Raw genomic sequence first — 23,115 nt, forward strand, 5'->3', positions numbered from 1 at the left:
AAATAAAAAAAATACTCACATAATTTTTATAACTTTTAATAAATTTTAACAAAAAATTTAAAGTGTTACAGCAAAGGAAAGAGACGGAAACAGCTGCTTTGGACTCGTTCGCCGCCCAAGACACAAACTGTTTCTTCATAATTGATAATTCCCGACAATATCTTGTGATTGAAGTCATTAGCAAAAATGCTCTCTCCTTTTCTTTTACAAAAACATTATTAATGTTTCTAATTATATTTTTAAATTCAAAATAATTAATTAATAAGGAATAATATATAACAAAATATTAATAATAATTTTAACAAAAAGGAAAATAATTAAGTTATTCTTTAAGTTTTATGTCAAAATTATAAGGTAACAAATAATGTAAAAGGAACGAAGGAAATAGTGTTATAGGAATAAGTGAGCATCATTACTCTATCAATTCTAAAATTATTAATATTTACGGTCTGCTTAGAATAAAGAGGAGAGTATAAATAATGACATTTCTTTAAATTTTAAGTATTTTCTAAATTTAAATTTAAATATTTTATTTCCTCGTTTTCTTTTGTTTAAAATAAACAGAAAGTTAAGGTAATATGCATAAATTTAAAAGTTTTAAATTGATATAAAATACTACTATAAGTTAAATATAATATTCTCACTTAATATTTACATTTTATTTAAGACTTTTTACGATGTAATCATGATATGCACTAAAAAAATAAAGAAAAAAAATGTATTGTAACAAAATCGCAAAAGTAATCTAAAATATAATTCATAATGAATATTTAAAGCATGCTTATTAATTTTGGTAATCAATACTTTAAGCATAGCATTGGTTATAAATTTAAAAATCGTATATAAAACTACATTAAAAGTATGTTAAAAATTATAAAAAGTATGTATTGACAATATTTTTAAACTTTTTAACTAATATCCTAAGAGAGTTAATTAACATTTTCTTAAAAGTAATTATTGATTGCATAAATCAAAATTAATTTTGAATTTCGAGAGAACTAAAACACAATACTTGTACACACGAAAAATATCTCCTTAGTGTCCCACAAAAATAAAATGGGTGGTTGAATTTTTTTGCCATTTACTACCATAAACACACCTAACCATTTTTTTGCCATTAACTCGTTTACATTTATGTAAGTTCCATGTGGATATTGGCTCGGCAGAAATTAATCCTCTAAGCAAAATGCTTAAACTCTTCATTAGTTCGATCAACCAACAATACTTCTATCTTTCGAATCAATTGGGTGGAATCAATCCATTTTCTATTGTGTCATTTTGTATTTTTCTCATTACTATATTTAAAGAACAAATCCTCATTTACAAACAGTAGTTATAAACTCAACTAATGAAAAATTTAAGATAATATTAAAACAATGTAACACAAACTTTAATACAAATCTTATTACTATTATGTTAATATATCATGATTTTTTTTAATTCACCGTACCCATAAAACACCAATTTCTTTAAAAAATCCTAATTATTAATACTAATTAACATTGGTTAAAAAAATATCAAAAATATTGTTAATATACTTATTCTCATAATTTTAATGAAAATTCAATTTAATTTTTTCAATTAGTATCTAGTGATTAACAAGACCCTTCTTTTTAATATTAAGAATACTTGTTACTACTCTTCTCATTTTTAACCTACATATAATTGTAGCAAAAGTAGAAGAAATGAGGAGGCCTAGTAGAACGAAGGTAATGAATAATTGAATATTAATTGACAATTAATGTTAGCCATTAGAATGGTGCCACACCACATCTCGTGAACTTCTGCAGTTTTCTTCTTCCTGGTGCATCATGTGTCACTAATTAATTGTCGGCAAAGTACATTTGCCATTATTTTTATGAAAAATTTTAAACTATTAAAAGCGTATTTATTATATATTTGTAGATATAATATTTAATATTTCCAAACTAGTAACCTAATTAGTTATTTGAGATTCATAATTTTCCCCTATTTTGCAGCATATATATGTTAGACTTTGCACACTCTATAAGAAAGAGTTCAACTTTTCAACTGCCTCCTGTCCCAAGTATTTAATGCTTTGATTGAAATCTATAATGTTTTTCAGAAAATAAATAAATCATCCATGGATCGCCCAAAATAGTTATTGCGTTTATTAAGAGATAATTTTTTTAAAAGAAATAAAAGATTAAATTTTTAAAATAAAAAAATAACTAAATTATTTATATTTTTTACAAATATTTATAATATTAAATAGTATAATTAATAAATTTTATGAAAAATAGTCCATCTTGTAAATATATATTTAATAATAAAAAATTACTTTATCCTATATTTTTATAATTAAGAAAAAAATCATTTTATTCTTTGTTAAAAAAATTGAAAGAGTAGTTTAAATATGGCTTGATGGAAAATATGTTGATGTGTTGATAAGCATGGTTGTTCAAGTTATTGCATTTACACGTGATGTAGTATTTATAATTTAAGAGATATTACTAATCTTATGTGATTTGAAATGAGTAAAATTAGTTTTAACAGTTGTAATTTATAATTAGTAAGGTAATTTGAAGTTTATTTTGTGGTTTTGAATTTTAATTTTAATAAATGCTTGTATTAAATATTAAGAGGTACATAACAATCCTATTCAGTTTGAATGATATTGTCAACCATAAAAAAAAATACGCGTGATTTAAAAAAAATTATAATTTATTAAAGTTATTTGATATATTAAAAAGTATATTAAATAGTTAAAAGATATGTGATATTAATATCAATATTTTATTCAATGTCAGTTTATTATTTAAATGTCAAATAAGAAATGAATGAAGAGCAAATGAGAATGACAAGTCTATACAAAAGACTGAATGAGTTAAAAGTATTTATATGAATGTAAATTTTTTAAAATAACATTAATAGCCATATTTTTTATCAAACTAAATATTTTTTAAAGATAGTTTCTTATTTACCAACTTTTTGAAGTTTCAAGCTTTATTTATTTTTTGTTCACAAACCATCTTTACCAATTTATTAATAAAAAAAAAAAAGTTATAACTTTTAAATAAACCATATGTTTACATTATCAAACATACTTTTAACATATAAACATACACACCATTAATCAAATTAAATATACTTTTAGTTTTATAAAAAATTTAAACACGTCATATATTTAACAGCAGTATTTTTTTTTTCAATCTTTATACCAACATTGATAATTCTTTTCATGGAATTGAAAATTAACACTAAGAGACATATTTGTGAAGAGATGCCAGAAGGAAGCCACTTGAGCGTAGTCAAGGAGTTATAATTAAAGGAAATGTCATCAAACAGTGGGTCAAAAGGGAAAAAACACTGAATGGCCCATTGCCATAAATGAGTTAGAGTACAAATGCAATTGCCCAGTTTTAGTCCATAGTATTAAAATTATAGTAGTCTTAAATAATTTTCTAAATTAAGAAAAAAACTTGATATTTATATTAAGTACAATAATAGAATACCAACATAAAAAGATAAATTTTTGACAAATATTTTTAAAACAGAGAACAAAATATTGAAAGTGAAGTATAATTTTGGTGAAGAATATAAAAATATGGAAGCACGTGTGGACATGGAACAATAGAAGAATAGGAAAAGAAGTTGCGTCACAATCAGAATAGCAGAGGAGGCAGCTGGCAGGGCATAAACCTAACCTCAGTCTCGAGAAAGTGAATCGAACGTTGCTATCTGACCCAAAATCGAAGTAATATGAGACAAATAATTTACAGCTATGGCTAAGTTGGAATTGGGAGCAATGGCAATGCCCTTTGAATCTCATTTTCAGCTTAAAAGAAACAAACAGGGAAAGATAAAAAGATCATCAAAGTAAGCATATAATATTTCACGCTGCCGTCTTCCTTGAAAAAGAATGAACGAGTCATCCACCTAAATTTGTATTTCCAAGGTTGAGTTCTACCTATCTGTGTTTCTATTCTTGTTAAATTTACTTCAATATAAGACTCTTTTTCTTACTTTATTCAATTAACTCTTTGAGGTCAACCAAATGTGATTTTGAGATCTAAAATAAAATATTTATTTAAATGAAAAATATTTTTAATAATAATTTTGTAAAGTCAAAATAAAGATATTATACATAGGGGAATAGAATGAGGGGTGAGAGTAGGTGTGAATTTTGGATTACACATACATGGGAATGGTCCCAACCCTTGGCCTTGGGTGTGTAATTCATTACTACAACTACTGCTTTTGAAAACTTTGTGGTGCTTATGCATTACTGCAAGACAGCTTTTCTTTCTGATTTTTCTGAGCTTTTCATCATACCTTTGGTTTTTGTATTATGTGTTGCTTCTTTGCTTTTCCCTTTAGTTGGTACTTGGTTGGTCCAGACCCAGACAACCAAAAGATATAAGCAAAAACTTTCATACATTACCTCCTAAGATATTTTTTATATTCACATTTATAACTTTGGTGAGATAAATATAATTTTTTTTACAAGTTCTATTTGAATTTAATAGCTTTTTTATGTCTTTAAATGAATTTTTTTTCTTAAAATTCTGTAAAAAGATTATATTTAATAATTTAAAATTCATTTTATTTAAATTTGAAATTAAATGGACTCAAAAACAGTTTTGTGAATATGGATAATTAAAATAGAACTTTTTTATTTATGTAATAATTAATTTTCAATAAAAACATATCAAAATTGATATTAAAAAAATAGAATATGATTATGTCATAATGTATACCAACTACGAGTCACGTAAAAGTGATTTTGATCAAATCTCGAGGGCATGATTTAAAAGTTGGATGAGGATTATATAATACCTCTGGTCATATGGTACAATTTATAAAAAATATTTATTTTATTAAAATTAAATAAAATAATTATATATCATAAATTTATTTATTGTTAAATATTACAGTATTAATTAATATCTTATATGTTAAATGAATAAATATATCTATTTATATGACTAAAAAGGGAGTACTTTAATAATATATATTTTACAATACATAAAAATATATAAAAAATTAACAATTAATACATTTTAAAAAAATATTAATAATATTTCTATATAAAATTAAAGTACTATGCATCACATATTTATTCTTGGCCGATAGAAGAGGAGTATTTTTGTAAATCACTTAAGGTTGACTAAATTGTATGATAAATTAATTGAAGAAATTTTTTATTGCATGTATCATGATGTAAAAACATTAATATATTTTATTAAATATTTTAAATTATTTAAAAATTAAACATTAAAAATTTCAGTGTTTTTAATATAATATTATCTTACTGTGGGCACATCCTAACTTGTAATAATAACAATAACACCACTCAACGCTGGTAACATTTCGTCCATTGGATGCCTTTTTTTTTTTTGGGTAAAAAAAACCCTTTTTTTTGGGTAAAAAAGAACCTCAGTTCATGGGCTTCAAAAATGAGAACGACATAATCTGGTATGAGCCCAAACACACTAGGCTCCAAATTGGGGAATAACCAGTTTGATCTTGGGCTCAAATAATAGTTCACACTTTTCTCAAGTTTTTTGTCATATTTTTTTAAATAGCAAAAAGCCATGTTGGAGCAAATTTGTGTTCACCAATAAAAACTAAATTTTAAAAAGCTAATTCAAGTTCATATTGACTTGGTTGCAGTCTTATGTACTAATTAATCTAGAAGAATTATAAGCACTTGTTACTTTTTTCACTCCCAGAGAAATATTGGAAAAAATATTAGAAAAAAGGTAAAAATTAATAGTTCTATCGGTTAAGACGTGTCAAATGACACTAGTTTTAAAGATTAATTTATCACATGAATAAATTTACTAATGCGAAAAATTCCTAGACTCTTCTAATATGAACCCACTAATTGAACAATTAAAAATATGATTTTGAAGAAAAATAGAATGTAAAGAAGAGAAGAGAGTGAGGAAGTACTCCATTTATAATGCTGTGGCAGTATTAAAGGATAATTCTACTCACAGATACTTTTTAAAAAACATTTATAAAAAAAATCAGGAGAGAAATATGAAGAAAAATCTAGTTCCAAGATATATTGGTTAAAGAAACATGTTCAATGCGAGCTAACCCAAATTGAATATGTATCTAATGAGCTAACCACATAGCAAGAAATGCAACAAAAATAAAATAAAAGCTAATGATCACACTTTCTATCACATCAGATTTCCACAAATGAAGAACAAAATGATTTTTCCCCACATATCTACTTTGTCTATGTTATCGAAATCGAATCTCTTTCCATTTCCCTGCTCTCATGTGGTACCAATATGTCACATACTTACAACTGACCATAAAAATAAGGTTAAAATTTAATATCTTTGTCATTGTAAGTGTTTTGGTTTTTGCACAACTGTCAGACTCAAACATGGAAATTTCTCTCTTTTTTTGGGTAGAAAAACATGCCAAATAAGGACCAACGGTGATGTGAATACAACTTCTAACTTTTTTCTTTTGTAATTAAGCTCAATATGTGAATGTTTGTCACTAATATTAGTTGTTTCATACTTTTAAATGATAAGTTAATTTGACCAAAAAAATAAAAAATTAAAACGATAAGTTAATTTTATTGATATGAAATTGACTTAAGTGATATTCTATTACATAGTTAGCATAAAATTAAATTTGATAAAGGACCTGTTTGGAACAACTTATACTCTCACAAATTATTTTTAACTTATTTTAATCAACTCCTTGATATAACTTATTAAAATAAGTTATTTTCAATTTAATCTAATAAATTTAATTATTAAATTTGTAACCTAAGCCATCATTTAAAAATAAATAAATAAATAAATACTTATATAAGCAGTAATTCAAACGCACCATAATTTAACCAGGATAAAATTATCAATGAGTGGATAAAGTCCAAACTTGAAATGAGTACCCTCACAGTTGTGAACTTCAAAGCATTTTTCACAAATTTTATAGAGGTCGATTTATTTCAGAACAATTGTTATGGTACAACTCTTTTACTCTGAGAGAAGGAAACATCTAATTCGCGTTGAATCTATATACTTTCAGCTCAGTGAAGTAAAGACTAGCAAATATCTTACATTTATGTGCCCTACATCTACATGGGATGTTAGGTTAGCAGTCTCCGATATCACATGACTGGGTCCAAAAAGGCCCTTTGACAAGCTAACACTCAACAAAACTCATTTAATAACCCCTTCTCCTTTGTCCTGGAAATTAAAGCTTTTTCTTTTCTTGCAGGAACGTTTTCATTTCCCAGATGTTACACAAAAACACTGTTTAAGATTGTATGAAACAACTTTATTAAAAAAATCATTAATTTTAGATCTGTTTTACCTAATTTTTTCCCATCATTTGTACTGCAAAAGACTAAAGTGAATATCGTTTTGCAAAGTTAGTGACTAATGAAATGATTTTTAAAATTATAGGGACTGAAATGCCCAGTTCATACAATTTCAAGCATACTCCTATGATGATAGATATGCTTAGCTCAAATTTCTTATGTTTTTATTAACAAAATTATCCTATGAGGACATTGAGTACATACATGCAATTGAGATACATGCCGATCACCAAACTAGAACCAAGTGTTGGAAAACAAAACAGATAATGATCATGAACACAAAGCTCTATTATTCCTTGGCAAACACTTTACCAGATTAACTACAGGTACACGTTTGGCTAACAAAGCAGTGCCATCCACCTCATCATTCCCTCTGCCACATACAAAAGCATGTGTTGACCAAAACCCTTTACTTATCCTCTTCTTATTCTTCATTCTTCTATTACCATTATCCACACCAGCATTCTTGTTGGTTGAAATGTTGTGGCCAGACTCTATAAGCCTATCCATTTGCCTTGAAATGCTTTGAACTTCATAGGTGTCAAGAAGAGATTTATTGGATTGAATTGAGGGTCCTTCCTTAGCCATTCTCATAGCTTCTAACTTGTAACGAGAAGGCCTAGATACACGTTGAGTTCTTGTAACGTCAACCTCACTCTTACCCTTTCCTTCATAGCCTGAACCATGTTGGTACCATGCCCATGCAGCTGCTTTCACAATAGCTAATTCATCTGTGCTTTCTTGAGTCTTTCCTCTCTCAACAAGAGATTTCAAAGAGAAGAGTTTGAGGGACATGAGATCACTTCTTTTTTGATAACTTTGAATGTGGGGGAAAATTTATGTTCGACCATGCAATGCAATATTAAAGTGGGTTTCTTTGCTATGTTATGGTTGAGAACTTCACGTGCCAAGCATGGCAAGTGTGCAACTTTTTTGTAGCACTCACCATGATGTCAGAATGTAACAACATCATTTAGTGAAAAGAATGGGTAGTGGGACCCACAAAGCTGGAAGCCTTGTGGTAGTTTGGCTCTTGTGAGATCAGGTTTGTTCTAAGCAATGTAATTTTCTGATTTGTCTATACCAAGAGAGGATTATTTGCAATTGCCGACACTACTAAAAGGCTTTTGGGTCATGAACCACTTTAGCTGTGTTGTTTTCAAATGCCCCACATCAGTATAGTGGTTTATTAGAAGTTCACAATATCATAATCTTTCTTTTGGCAATTGTAGAGCGCTCTTAAATTGCATCCTTCGCACTGTATTAATCATACACGCAACATTGGTGACAACAAAAGCATATTTATATTTGGATTTAATTTCTCTAAAGTGAGGAATATATTTTGTCTGAAAAAGTAGTTATGATCATTAACTAAACATTTCACAGTTCATACTATGATAAATTACATACACAATGGATGATAAATAATGACATTAAAATCTTTACGGTTCATTTTCTAATCAACGCTATAACTGCATCTTTCACATTTTAGTAAACCCGTTCTTCCTTCCACCTTTCGTAAGGAAACAAATGAACAAGAGAAAATGGTTTACAGTAAAAAATTATGATGGCTCAATCACGAAAAATTTTGACATTACAATTTTTCCAAGCATGGAAAAACATTATTTCTTGAATAAGATGAGAAACACTTCTCCCCAGAAAATTAAAAAGAAAAAGAAAATCTCATCATGCTTTTGTTTGATTCAGCTTTCGGAAATCCTTTTGATTGCTTGACTCTTCATCAACTTTATTACCAAGAAAATTTTGTGCACGCTTTAAACATGAACGATACTCGTTCTTTATTTCAGGTGCATCAACAATTGACCTCTCATTTACAAACTGCAAAGGAAGAGTAAAGATGTTATAAAGTTTTTAAATCCCATGTCAAAGACATGCATGGAAGATGTTCACGCTCTTACTGGAGATGATGTTGACATGCTACATGTAATCCATATAAAGCAACAAATTTTCTATACATTTCGATGATGACTTCAATGGTCTCAAATTATGGTACTCACTATAACTTCTGTTCAGGCTTAAATAAATAAATAAATCTTGATGAAGCACATATGAATGCTTTCCTCCAAAGGGTAAATAAATTAAACTCGATTTGAAATAATGTTAGAAAAATTCAGTAGTAAGAGCATGCAAAGCTCCCAAGAAAAATTAGCATGTAAATAGATAATGTTTACCTCCTTGTAAGCAGAAATGCATTGAAGAAGTGCCTTCTGAGCCTCAAGGTTAATATTCTGTTCCTGCTTTGCAAAAGAATACCAATACTTACACCAAGTAGAAATATGAATTTTGCAATTTTTCTCATTCCATTGGACCTTGAACCTATTTGCACTACCATCAAGGTTTATAATCTAAGTCTAACCTGAGTTTCCTGCAATTCTTGCTTTGCTTGCTCCACTGATGACAAAGTATTGAGTGATTGCAACTACAAGATTTACATTTCTATTTTAATTAATAAATAATTTTTATTCATAGAAAAGTACAATCACAATCCCATTTTTTATAGGAGATTAATAATTGAGGGGGAAAAAGCCAACCAATATGGTCAATGCTGCTTGAACTTCCTTTCTAGAATCTCTGTATTTTTTTGACTTGTCCTTTTGTTTCAATACCTTCTCTAAACATTGACGTGCAATCCTGAGATAGAACAAGAAAATCCTATCACAAATATGCAAGAATGCACACAAAAGAAGGGCAACTTATACCCCATTTCCATTTTTTAAAATGACAACAAAGTTGTGGGATTTGAGCCTGGAGGAGGGAGGAATCAAAGGAATTTTGACATGCTAGAAGAGCATGTTCAAGAAAAAATGGGCACAAAAAAGTTATTCTCTTTCCATGTGTTACAACTTAATTTGCAGGTATGACATCAAATTCCACCTGTCCACTAGGCATGGACACAAAAACTGAAAAAAATTGCTTTGTAAAATGAGGATTGCCATTGGGAAAAGAAACAAACATATGATGATTTGATTTGAGTTTTGATATTCAAAAGCAGTTGAGAAAGAGATAGGCAGGTCAAACTAATAGGAACCTTGTGGAATTATGCAAGTGATCCTTTGCCATATCAAGCTCAGCTTTAGCTCTAGAAACATCCCACTTTTTATGTTGACTGCAATCAAGCATCAGCACTCTTGCTAGATGAAGTAGGTTTGCACCAATCTGACCATAGATAAAGAAAGAAGAGCTCGTGATTTTATTTTTACTTCGGATAAATCAAGCATTGCAGCATATTCATCGCATGCATAGATGCAATAAGAACGGCATCTTTGTGTAAGAAAAAATCAGTTTGGCAATCAATTTTAATGGGGTTCGAAATCAAAATACAAAGGGAACTACTGAAATTCCATCAAAGAAGAAGAAGTCAGCAAACCTGAATATGGTCACCAGGAAGTATGGTTTTCCGGGCATTAAGGCATCTGCAAGTAAAAAAATGAGGATTGCATTTGCATAAAATCAAAATTATGTCCTAGGTTTTAATATATTGAAGTATTTTAATAACCTTTCAAGAAGCTCTTTTGAATCTTTTGTATTGAAAGATGCTTGCAGGGTCAGAGCCAAAGATTCCGCTGCAATAACTGTGTCCAAGGAATTCCATCCCTGTATAACACAAAACACATTATGTTTTAGATGGTGACAACAGAATTTATTACATAATTGTTCTTGCAACATTTTCTAATTCCATTGTGTAAGATAAACACAACTAAATGAAAACAGAAAGTTGCAAATGGAAAAAGAAGATTACAAATTGCCTGCCAAGGGATATCAAAAAGTACTCATATGTCAATAGTATCAGTCATAGTACTTTGCATGGTAGGCAGGTAATTTTAATAGTTCAATGAAATCATGATTGTTTCGTAAGAAACCCAACTCCTAAATTATTTAAATTAGACCATTTTTCTATTATCACTATACCTTATTTGATCAAACAAATTAAAAATGCTAATAGTAAAAACAATGGAAAAATATGTAAGAATAACTTAAAATTTTAATAGTTATTTGGCAAGAATAGAAACAGCATGCTATCACGGTTAAACTTAAGAACAGAAAAAACAGTGCTCAACCACCCTATCTGTTGTCCTGCAAAATGCAGCTACAATAAGGAACAGGAAAAAGAATCAACTGCCATCCCTATATCCCAAAGGGAAAACAATGGCACCTCACTAACAGTGACAGAAAAAGTCGAAAATTAGACACAATCATCACTAAGAGAAAATTTATTTGACAAGTGAGGATACATTAAGCAGAAGTTTCTTTCACTTCACCAGTTTTTTTAAAAATAATAAAATCCACTTACCTAGTATTTATAAAGATTTATAAAATATGCATGAATCATCATTAACAAAGAAAGTCAATTAAAAAGAAAAGGAAAAAGTTCACAAAAAGAACCTTTGACAATTCCATAATATGCAGGATCTTTCTCTGGACCATCTCAGCTTCAGCAAGTCGATGTGAATTCATATATATCTAAAGAATATAGCAATGACTTGATATCATTACGAAAGTTAGGATGAAAAATTAATAAACAGAAAAGTTGGAACAGACCCACATTGAGCGGTGGACAACGCACTAATTCATTTTAGCTCATGCTGGAATTTAATTAAATTATGAAGAATCCTCCAATACAATGCCAAGAACAACTATTCATAATGTTTCAGTAGTTAGGTGGAGAACCAAGAATGGTATTTATTTACATTATGTCTAGTTTTGTGTCTGAACAATCAAATGTACAACTATTTTACCTCTCAAATCTACTTGGATGGTATGACGTAACTTAGGTTTTGGGTGCCCTTTTCCGTCTATATGACCTAAGTTTCTGTTCACATCATGTGCACTATGTGGTTCTGCTTCCTTGGCAGTTAATAGAGACTCAAGATAAGTATTAAAGTAATTTCATCCTAGCCACCAATTTAATATAAATATATATCCCTTTTTCTAGCACAAACTATTTATCAAAGAAGTTTCAAGAGGAAGAAAGGCCAAAAAGACAACCTGTGAAAGGTATCGTAGTCTTCTAATGCATGCAAATGACTCTCCTTCACCACCTTCCTACATAGGTAAACAAATTAGCTTAAATAATCACGCACAAAAAAAAAATTCAAAATTACTAATTCCCACTGATGAGGGAATTTGAGTTAGAAAAAAGATGTCTCACAGACCTCTAGCATCCTTATGGAGTCCTTAATAAGGGCTTCAGCATCCCTTTCTTTTCCTTGAAGGTACAGCACCTGAACACAAATATTTCAAATTAAGATCCCAGTTGAGCTGAAATTCCAGGAAGCACCAAAGAGAAATAAGTCACTCACGAAGCATTTACATTCTGACCAAATCCCATAGGAAAAGCCATGAACACAAGGCCTAAAGGAAGCAAAAAAATGTTCTATCTCAAAGAATTGGTAATCCTCTTAAATCTTGAACGTTTTCTAATCACTATCAAGTTATTATGGAGCATAGCTTCATGACACAAGCTGAACAAATATTATGTAAAGGAAACTTAGTTATTTCAGTGTTTCTTCAGGCATTACCTTAATTCACAATTTTTTTTGTTTTTGTTAAAGTTTATTTAAAGAACACAAAGTAGAAATCAGATGATAGAAATACTGTTAACATATTCATGTAGATATTAACATATGAAGAAGTGATAAATTATATGTATATCAAGCTTAATGCAAAAGTTTTCCCCTATAGCTATATGAAAGAGGAGGAACTACGAATATCTATGACAAACCTGTATTTCACCTCTACCCTGCATTCTAAAATAAATAAACTTTGTCTACAATCCACGTTTTCACTCATTTTTTAGGAAATGTTGCAGTAGCTTGCCTAAAACAGTGGTGAGTGACTCTCATGCATCATACTCCATCTATCAAAAACTGTTTCTATTTTCAACTCATTTGATTTTTCAATCAGATGGGGAATATTTAAATGCCACCATGTTTTCATGTTGTTTCCTATTTCCAAGACATCACCAAGGAAATGGTGAAAACAAGATTTTGTGCTCCCTATTTCCTTTGAAAATTATTAAAAAGAAGGAAATCAACTGAAAATAAAAGAGAAAATAAATCAAATACTACCTTTGTTTTCAACCCCAAGATCACCTTCCCAAAATTTAGATTTCTTGTCTCCAAACACAGTATTAGACTACTTTTAACAAACAAGAATGAAGAATAGTAGAGTAAAAGCACAAATAATTACCACTCCTAGATGATACATTGTATCTGAACATTCTGAGTGGCCATATCCCAGAACACGCCTTTTTATCTGAATAAAGAGTCACATCACATACTAAAATTGAGACAACATACAGCCTCAATCATCAAACATAGAAATATGTTAAGAAATAAGAATGAAATACAAATTGACAAGAATATACAGAGGAAAATAAGTCTCTCCTGGAGCATAAAAGGTCCATACCTTCAAAGCGCGCTGTTAAAAAAATAAATAAAAGGTGGTTAAGTAGTAGTGAAAGAACACAAAGGATCAGGATTTACAACAATATAAAACCATGTCAATCACAAAAATAAAGAAAGGCAAGGGGGAATAACCAAAAATATGCAACACATAAATACCAACTTGCAATATCCCAAAATGATGAAATTTGGATCCATTAACATAATAATGCAAAACATAAGTTAATGATCATAAGGTATCTGCAAGGAAAATTTGAAAATTTTTGGTAATGCGCATATAAATAACAATCACTGTCTGTAGACTAGGTAGCATTGGATTCTTGTGGCTAAGATTTCCAAATGTCTAGATAATTGGAAGAGTACTTTCATTTCTTTAAGTGGTTATTTAACCCTTATTATTCAGGGGATTTTCTTATAGAACTTATTAAGGGTTTTGTCTAACTTTTGTCTTCATTAAGAGATTTTTCGTTAGCCACAAGTAGGAGATGAGAGAAAAGACCACATGTTCACTTGTGCAGTTTGTTCTAGAACTAAGAAACAGAGAAGCTTAGATCTTTCAATTGGGTCTTGTTGGGTTGGTAATAGCAATGGTGTTTTCCTCAAGAAAGTAATGCCCTGTGGCACCATATAAAGTGTCCCTGAAAATGGGGTAATTTTCAGGATTTAATTGATATAACTGAAATAGAGTGTTACATGAGAATCAGGTAAGGTTGATCGGGATTAATTAGAATTGTTGAATAAAGTTATCCTCTGTGCAATAGATGGGAAAAAGAAATTAGCACATGTCACCAAGACCAGGACGGTTGAATTCCACAAATTACCTCATAGCTAACACGAGCTTCTTCCAACTTCCGCTGTCCAAGGTAGAACTGGCCAAGGTTGTGAGCAGCAACGCCAACCCTGCATGATCATAGATCAAATGGAAATCAGCAATCCCTATGGAATTCATTGTGTTATATATATATATATGATGGTTGCACAGAAATTACACCCTACCGAATATCATCAGGACCAAAAGATTCCTCTAATATGTTGATAGCTTCCAAATACAATGGTTCTGCTTTGTCAAATGCCTTTTTGACCCTGTACAGCTCAGCCTGCAATGGCAATACTCAAAATCTGAATTGTGTATTAACAGTTTGTACTTAATTAACTAGCATAAACAACAAAGAATCATGCTCATGAATAATCAAACAATTGGAAACTAAAGAAAAAAACATGACAGCTACAATTGCAAGCTGAAAGTGTTCATTACATTTCTACCATCAATATCACCAAATTCTGTAAGATTTGACCATCGTATGTTGTGCACCAAATGTCAATATCATATGCTATCTTGCCAAGTACTTCACAATTATGATGAGTGTACCAATATTTCTTACCAGAAATCCAAATAATTTAGAAAAAATTCAACATATCTCAGGGAAAAGATATATGAAAATACATTATCAAATTTCCTAACCTATAGAGGATAAGAAATTCTGAGTAGGCATCAAAGAACTATAAGATTAAAAATGCATTTTTAACAAGCAACCAAAGGCACCAACTCAACAATTTTTTCCAAGAATCAGAAGATTGTGTTTACAGCCTTTATGAGGTGAACTGATCATTGCTTTGATGGAGAATATCCTGTCTGATACTCACAGAACTTTAAAAGCTTTTCTGCATTCATAAATAATCTCTCGATCTCTGTTCTTAGTTTTTTTATGTAGGAGGAACCCTTGTCCTCCCCTGGATGTATTTTTCCCTTTTTCTCTCCTACAAACCTTCTTTATCAAAAATAAAATAGAAAAATAATAGTCTCCAGAGGAAAAAAAAACTTCATGGTTCACAAGAAAGAAACAATTATCAAGTGCAGGTAAAATGACCAGATTGTTGCACGCAGAAGCAACATGCGGATCTTGCTGGCCAAAACCTTCTTTAGCTTCTTGTACAGCAGAGAGGAAGAGTTTTTCAGCTTCATCTAGTTTTCCCTGGCAAAAAATGGACAAATAATAAGTAGTCAACAACAATAGCAAGTAGCAGCAACAACAGCTTTCTACCACTAGGTAAGGTATACAATAAAATTGAGTAGAACTTAACAAAGCAACAGGAAGAAACAGCATACCTGTAGGAAAAGATCTCTTGCTTTATCTGTAAAAACTCTCCATTTTGCTGTATGTATGTTTGACACTACAGAACCATCTTCAATTTTTCTTAATCCAATTGAGTCATCCCCCAGGCCATCGTCAGAAGATGCTCTTGGTGTTGCATCTTCTGCAAACACAGTGCTGGCACCAATTCCCAAAGTAATTGCTGCACAAAAATAATAGTAGTCAATTTAAACTATATGAGAAAATTGTTTAATCAACTGTCAATATTGATAATGAGTAGTACACTATTAATTAGTTTTTCATGGAATGAAGTTTTTGTTAGGATACTATTGTAAAGTATGAGACTAGAGCCCACATTAGGAGTATGAAATTCAACAATGGAATTAATAAGGCCTTAGGCTCTCCAACTACAACAGCTATCTTTCATGACACAATAGATAATGATAAAATATAATAGATAAAGGGGGCATTTGGAAGAGCTTTTACTGAACATTTTTTATCTCATCTTATCTCATCAGAAACACTTAAGCAGGAGTTTTAAAAGTTGAACTTGTGATCTCATATAAACTACTTTTAGCTTTTCAATAAGCCTCATGGTGAAGCTTATCAAATAATCAAAATAAGTTTGTATGATAAACTCTTTTTAAATAAGTGCTTCATCAAGTTATTTACCCAAACACTAAACGCACTCAAAAACCAATTTCCATACATTAACATGTTCAATTTTTTTTGGATTGACTGTTTCCTTTACAGAGTACCAAACCCTCTTTTGCTAAATTGTCAGGATTTTTCAATACTTGCAGTCCTCACGATCTTAATTAAATTAAATTTAAATATATGGAAGGACAGCTACTTCATCCAAGTTTCAAGCTAGAAGTCTTTCACATGAAAAGCATCTTAGAAATGAAACCTATCTTTGGACCTGCATCTAGAAACCCAAGCTATTGGGTGAACCAGTTTTCTTGACAATATAGGAAAGAAAGGGATTCAGACTCCTGGAGCATTGTTCTACTTCTATAAGCTTACAGAGCATGAAATTTGACAGACAAAGAAAAACGAGAGCCAAAATTAACATTTAAAAAGCTAAGAAGCTTTCCCCTTGATCTTCATTTAAAAACAAAAAGATTTAACTTCACTATCCACCTATCAATTGAAAGAGCTCTCTCCATAAAAAATTATAAATTTGACTTTTTATTGCAGCAAAAAATAGGAACACGATGCAGAATAGTTAACACAGAATCACAGAGATAGCATCATTAAAATTTGAAAATGACAATGCAACAGTTCAATCTGTTAGTTACTAAAGCATACCTACATGTCCGGATATAACAATCCATAGACAAGAAGGATCCTTAAAATTTATCCTCCAACCATATTCACCAGTTTGATACCAATGAGAAAGTTTACCTGAAACAACATAAATACAAGAATATATGAACATCATCTTCATTACAGGACAATAAAACAAAAAAAAAATGTTTTTGCGCAAATAATAAACAAATGAATCTATCCAAGCAGAAAAGTCACTAATGAAGGTACAGAACCTTCAATTATGTAAAACTACAACGTCAAAAGGAAACTTCATTTCCTTAAAATTAGAAAATGGGTATAAAGTTAGAATGTATAAACTATCAGAGATGCAACACACCAAAGTTCCTGATTTTATTTGCTACAAATTTACTCAATTAGCAGTACCTCAAACTACAGTTAGCACTATAAGAGTGCAACCTTCACTACCATTTTCTTGAAAGAAATATACCACTCATGTATACACAACCCATCATTTAAATTAAGATACAAAAGTTATGCAGACCTCAATTATCACAAACGTTGAATACACAAGACACTAGTAAGATGAAAATGTAAGGGGTGTCATCAAAATTGCAAAAAGAGTGATATTGGGATGGTTTTGCTTACCGGAAAATGAGATGGGCAATGCATTTGTGGTGGCAGGGAAGGCATACGAAGCAGAAAAACGAAGTTTTTTGAGCAAATTTGATGCTGCCACACGCAGAAGCATCTCTTCCGGCGATGATCGAGAAGGGTAGCTGCTGCAGAGTTCAGAATGTTTATGCTTCGCCGTCTTCTTATTTTGGGGTGAAATATTTTTGTGTTGGTGTGACTAAATAAAATTAATAATATATGTTATTTTTATAAAATTATAAGTTAATATAAATTTTGTAGCGCTTTTTGCTATTCTATAATTTAACAAAACCCTTTGAATTATTTTAATGAAATTATGATTTTGTGACAAAACTCTTTCATTGTTTGAAACCTAAATTCAAAGGGAGTGAGTGTTACTAAAATAACCTTAACTTTAAGTTATTAACTTATATTTAATTACTTTAAATTAAAAAATGATTTAAAATAAATTATATTTGTATTAATTTAAAGTAAATTAAATTTGTGAAATGATTTAATTTAATATAAGTACAAATGTAATTTGGTTTTACTAGTCTTTCATTTTAAAGTAATAGAGATTTACTTTTTGAATTATTTAATAAATTAAAATACGAAAGCTTGTCCTTTAACATTTTTATAAAATAAAATAAAATTATTGGACTGAAACAAACTTGTAAATTTCAAAATATTATAATTATTCGTTAAATTTTCATTAATTATTATATGCAAAGCCCATCCCTAAAGGCCTAGCTGTTACTTTGCTTTGTGTCATGGTCGGCACTTTCAGAAACGATAAGGGGATTTAGATAGAAAGTTAGCTTTTAATATTGATCAAAGAATTAAAAATATATTTTTCATAAGAAATAATAAAAGTATTTAGAGTGTAAAAAAAGTATTAAAAATAAATTGCAAACGCATTTATTTTAAAATTTAATAAAAGTATTTTAAATTATTAAATAGAATTAAAACGTATACTCAACTTAATCTAAACCAATCAAATTTAGGTTATAACGAATATAGTAAAGGAAATTTTATACACTAGTCTGCCAATTTCGGTTCACGAATCTACTGAAGTTATTATTTATACCACAAGTACACCAACAGAAACATTTCCATAATTCATTTACATGGCAATTCCATAAATGATATTATTAAAATAAACATGACAATCGGCATGTTATTTTAACTGATAAGCATTACATTATTATTGTATCACGGAATCAGAAAACGAGGAAAAGAAATGGAAGCAATGAACAAAGCCTTGGTAATTGGCACCAACAAACAAGGCTTCAAGCATAGTGCCAGCAATAAAAATAACACAGCCAAATCCTAGAAACAAAAAAGACCAAATCCTACTAAGAAAAACACATCCTAAGGGAAAAGGGAAACAACAATGATGATCCATATGGTGGTTGTTCAAGGCTTCCAGAGAATGGTTGTTTCTGCAATCATGGAAGTAACCACATATGGGTCCATGTTAGAAGCAGGCCTTCTGTCCTCAAAATATCCCTTCCCTGCTTTCTCTGTGTCCCTTCCAACTCTAATAGAAGCACCACGGTTTGCAACTCCCTGCATAGTCAAAAAACACAAACATCAAATAAAACTTGGTCTATACAATGATATCGAAAATGTTTTGTATGGTGCCCACATAGAACATTGTATTTTCATTTGTTTTTGTTGCTTACCCATAAGAAGGTGTTGATGTCAGCTGTTTCGTGTCGTCCTGTCAAACGACGCTCGTTGCCCTCTCCATAAGCAGAAATGTGCTCCTTGTGCCTCTTCCCCAACTTCTCAATAGCTTTCTTTATCACTTCATAGCCACCATCATTTCTCATGCTCTTGGTGCTGCAACATTATTATTAGCATTATTATGCACTTGTTTAGCACACTAATGAAAGCAAGGAAATTTTATTTTAATTCAGGACACGTTTACAAGAACTTATGAAAATAATTTATACTTTTTATAATTTTGTTTAGTTAAAAAAATTGTTGAATGATGAGTAAACTTTATTCCAATACCCTATCAAAATAAGCTGATTAAATAAGCAAAATTCATCAAAATAAGTTTTTTTTTTTATTCTAATAAATTTTATGATCAAATTTATATTATAAATCCTCTAAATGAGTGTTTAATTAAATTGTTTAGCCAGATACGCCCTCAGTTCTTTCATTTAAGTAACAAAGATTACCTGTAGTTTGTGTGAGCACCAGCACCATTCCAATCACCCTGGTTTTGGAATAACCCAAATGAGAATAGTCAAAACCATTTCAACAAAAATAAATGAATAAATAAAAGTCCTAATTTTTTTTCATGGGGTTGGATCAATTGATCAAATGTGAAGGGAAAATAACTTGATCCCAAAAGAGAAAATTTTAACCTTAATTGGCTTGGGGTCAAAGGAAAGCACCGCACCAGCAATTTCAGTGATCCTCTGTCAACATAGAAAACAAAGGTTTGGTTAGGTGCAGAAAGAGTAGGATGGTTGGTGTTTCAATCAAAAAGATGAAAAATTGACGACATGATGGTGACACAAACAATAGTCATGTGCTACCTACCTCCAAGATGTAACGAGCAACCCACACCTCATCACCAGCTGAGATACCAACAGCAGGACCAACTTGGAATTCCCACTACATTTGAATTCCATCAAAAGTAATAAAATTAGATATAATTAAAATGAGGTGTTAGACTTAATCAAAAACTAGTTTGTATTAAAAAATTGAATATTAAGGTAAACAAATGATGGTACAAAAATAAGTGCATAAATTGTTCCTATTTACCTGACCGGGCATCACTTCTCCATTAATTCCACTGATATTGATGCCAGAATACAGGCAAGCCTTGTAATGTGCGTCAACAATATCACGGCCAAAAGCCTTATCAGCACCAACACCACAGTAGTATGGGCCCTGTTGAACAAATAAAACAACGATGTTCCCATTAGAACACATGTAATAATAGGCTATAACAAAAGAAAACAATGTAACTCCCAAGAAAAGACAAGTTTAATTGGGTTATTCATCTTGCATGAATTGACAATTCGGGACCCCATATGGGAAAAACACACCTCATCGTTGCATGAGGAGGCCAAAACAATGCTTTTATAATGGTTGGACAATTTGAATTTATATATGTAAAGTAAGGAGCCCAAAAATATAAAAAATAAACTATAATGAAAGTGAGTTTTTACTGATTTTTTTAAACAAGAAATTAATAAATGTTTTGTTGACAATTGTAGTATTTAATATTATTAATGGATTAATTTATGTGACATCATTTGATTTTCAATAAAATTTACTACACATAAATGTTAACTGTGTATCCTTGGACACACATTAGAAAAACCGTTTACCTGAGGTCCAGGAAAACCACCGACAGGCCACCCAAGAGGCCACTGGACATCTTTCTGCAACAAGGTGTATTCCTGCTCAATACCATACCTAACAAAAAATCATGCAACAAGAGTTAGTCAGGGAAAAAGAAACTAATGGCAAAAGGTTGTTTATTTCAATGAGCAATGAAGCAACAATAGATACCAAGGCTCTTCAGCAACAACATCAGGATGGCTGAATACTTTGGCAGCAGCATGTCTCTTGTTAGTGGGAATTGGTTCTCCAGCAGGAGTGTAAGCATCACACATAACCTAGAGTTAATTCAAGTTGAAAAACAAAAGAAGATTACACCACGGATACAAGGTCAACTACATACATTTGGGAAAACCAAGTTGTAAAGACAAAAAAAAAAAAAAAAAACTCACCAAGATATTGTTACCCCTTCTGAATGGATCCCTGAAAATGGCTTGTGGACTGTATTGAGTGAACAAAAATAAGTAAAGAATGGAATGTCCAATAAGATGGAAAACAAATTTTAGTTAAGAAAAAAATTGATTAAATGGGATTGAAAATTAAAACCATACTATAAAATCACTTCACTATCTTCTCCTGGAGCTTGACCTGTGCTAGATCCATCATAATTCCACTTGGGCAGCTTTGAAGGGTCACTGACTGGTCCTGGGAGAGTCTATATCCCAAACCATTTTACTTTAGTATTAGTTAAATGGGGAAAAAAAACCATGCACTGTACTTTTAGTTTGATATAAGAAGTGAATTACCCTTGCTTTGCTCCTCATGTCCATACCTGATCCACCGATCCTACAATATTTAAAATAAAATCATGTTAAGAGTTACCAAAAGAGAAAATTATAATTTTAAAAAAATTAATACAATGTAAGTGTAAAAATTTTCATATTATCAACCATTAAATTAATACTATGACACTTCAGGATTAGGAAATGATGTAAAAAATATTACAATTAAATTCTAAAAAAAAAATAGGTACAAGAAATGAATTTGTTGTCATTTGGAAAGACTATAGCGATTATTTTGAGTTGTATTGTATAAAAAGCAAACAACTTCGGAGAAACAAACAAACAAGGAAGGGAAAAGGCATTTCCTTTTTCCCATTTAATTCCATACAAACAAGCAAAATCATCTTCGGAGTGCTCAAATACTAAAACCAAGCAAAATCACCAAAAGACAGAGTCAAACCAGAGGAAACAATATTCACCCCCAAAAGTGGAACTACACACTCACAAATATTGAAACTATGAAAAAAAGGGAGAAAAGTAGAGGTGAAATTTTGGAACAGAAACAACACCACATAAACAAAAGGAAAAAAAACAGGGGAAATCAGAGCTGGAAAAAAAAAATTATTCTTGTGATATCCAAATAAATGACATAGTGTGAATTCAGTGTAAAGCAAAAGTAACGGATCAAATAAGATATGGATAAAAATATCACACCCATGATGAGAACCATTCCATTCCGGAAAAACGTTCCCACACACGTAAAATCATGCATACACCAAAACACGAGAATCACCAATAGAGCTATGTTTAGTTAAACGTACGGAACAACCAAACCAAGAAAAAGGGGTGTGTGTGAGAGAGAGGTACTAACCATATGTACTCTGCGATCACCTTCTCGGTGGTTTCGGAGAGGTTAAGGTTGATGAGATCTGAAAGCAGCGACATCTCCAAAATGAAACCTTGAAGCAAGAAAGACCCTTCACAACAACGATAACCTCTCTCTTCCCTTCTTTGAATCGACAGATTCAATACTGAGACGTAACCATAACCAAGCCTCTGTGCCGTTTTATAGTGCCTTCTCCTACTCCTTCCTTTGACTTTAAATCAAGCGATTTTTACTCAATATCATAAAAAAAAATTGTGCTTTTTTGTTTTACCCTTCATTTTCCAGAAACTAATTATAAACTATAAAGACTCTCTTAATAATTTAAAAAGTTGTAATTTTGATAAGGTTAATCCAAGTATTAGGAAACGAAAGATTATATAAACAATAGTAAACCACTGTTTTT

General features: G+C 30.6%; 3 protein-coding genes across 5 annotated transcripts; all 3 read right to left on the reverse strand.

Moving 5' to 3' along the window:
* Positions 1-7,520: 7,520 nt before the first annotated feature.
* LOC113851505 lies at positions 7,521-8,131 on the reverse strand. The gene has a single exon (XM_027482007.1). It carries the CDS (start codon positions 8,111-8,113, stop codon positions 7,589-7,591), a length of 525 nt encoding a protein of 174 aa, XP_027337808.1. The 5' UTR covers positions 8,114-8,131; the 3' UTR covers positions 7,521-7,588.
* Positions 8,132-8,872: 741 nt separating this feature from the next.
* Positions 8,873-17,906, reverse strand: LOC113850000 (kinesin light chain 3). 2 transcript variants are annotated; one of them, XM_027480293.1, is made up of 18 exons: positions 17,754-17,906; positions 17,148-17,243; positions 15,851-16,038; positions 15,612-15,716; positions 14,740-14,840; positions 14,565-14,643; positions 13,748-13,759; positions 13,529-13,594; positions 12,493-12,561; positions 12,326-12,382; positions 11,723-11,800; positions 10,836-10,933; positions 10,707-10,752; positions 10,368-10,495; positions 9,871-9,970; positions 9,696-9,758; positions 9,511-9,573; positions 8,873-9,157 (listed from the first exon to the last, which is right to left on the reverse strand). In XM_027480293.1, exons 1-18 carry the CDS (start codon positions 17,854-17,856, stop codon positions 9,005-9,007), a joined length of 1,605 nt encoding a protein of 534 aa, XP_027336094.1. In that variant the 5' UTR covers positions 17,857-17,906; the 3' UTR covers positions 8,873-9,004. The 2 variants fall into 2 exon arrangements, with proteins under 2 accessions (XP_027336094.1, XP_027336095.1); XM_027480294.1 differs by having other exon boundaries at positions 17,152-17,243; positions 17,754-17,836.
* Positions 17,907-18,792: 886 nt separating this feature from the next.
* Positions 18,793-22,915, reverse strand: LOC113849686 (glutamine synthetase nodule isozyme). 2 transcript variants are annotated; one of them, XM_027479764.1, is made up of 12 exons: positions 22,698-22,915; positions 21,851-21,890; positions 21,656-21,759; positions 21,497-21,545; positions 21,276-21,382; positions 21,092-21,179; positions 20,520-20,648; positions 20,295-20,369; positions 20,117-20,170; positions 19,928-19,965; positions 19,424-19,583; positions 18,793-19,307 (listed from the first exon to the last, which is right to left on the reverse strand). In XM_027479764.1, exons 1-12 carry the CDS (start codon positions 22,769-22,771, stop codon positions 19,155-19,157), a joined length of 1,071 nt encoding a protein of 356 aa, XP_027335565.1. In that variant the 5' UTR covers positions 22,772-22,915; the 3' UTR covers positions 18,793-19,154. The 2 variants fall into 2 exon arrangements, with proteins under 2 accessions (XP_027335565.1, XP_027335563.1); XM_027479762.1 differs by having other exon boundaries at positions 18,799-19,307; positions 21,276-21,383; positions 21,471-21,545; positions 22,698-22,878.
* Positions 22,916-23,115: the final 200 nt, after the last annotated feature.

This window comes from Abrus precatorius, unplaced genomic scaffold (genome assembly GCF_003935025.1).
Source record: "Abrus precatorius isolate BTA unplaced genomic scaffold, Abrus_2018 Scaffold9, whole genome shotgun sequence".
Lineage (NCBI taxonomy): Eukaryota > Viridiplantae > Streptophyta > Magnoliopsida > Fabales > Fabaceae > Abrus > Abrus precatorius.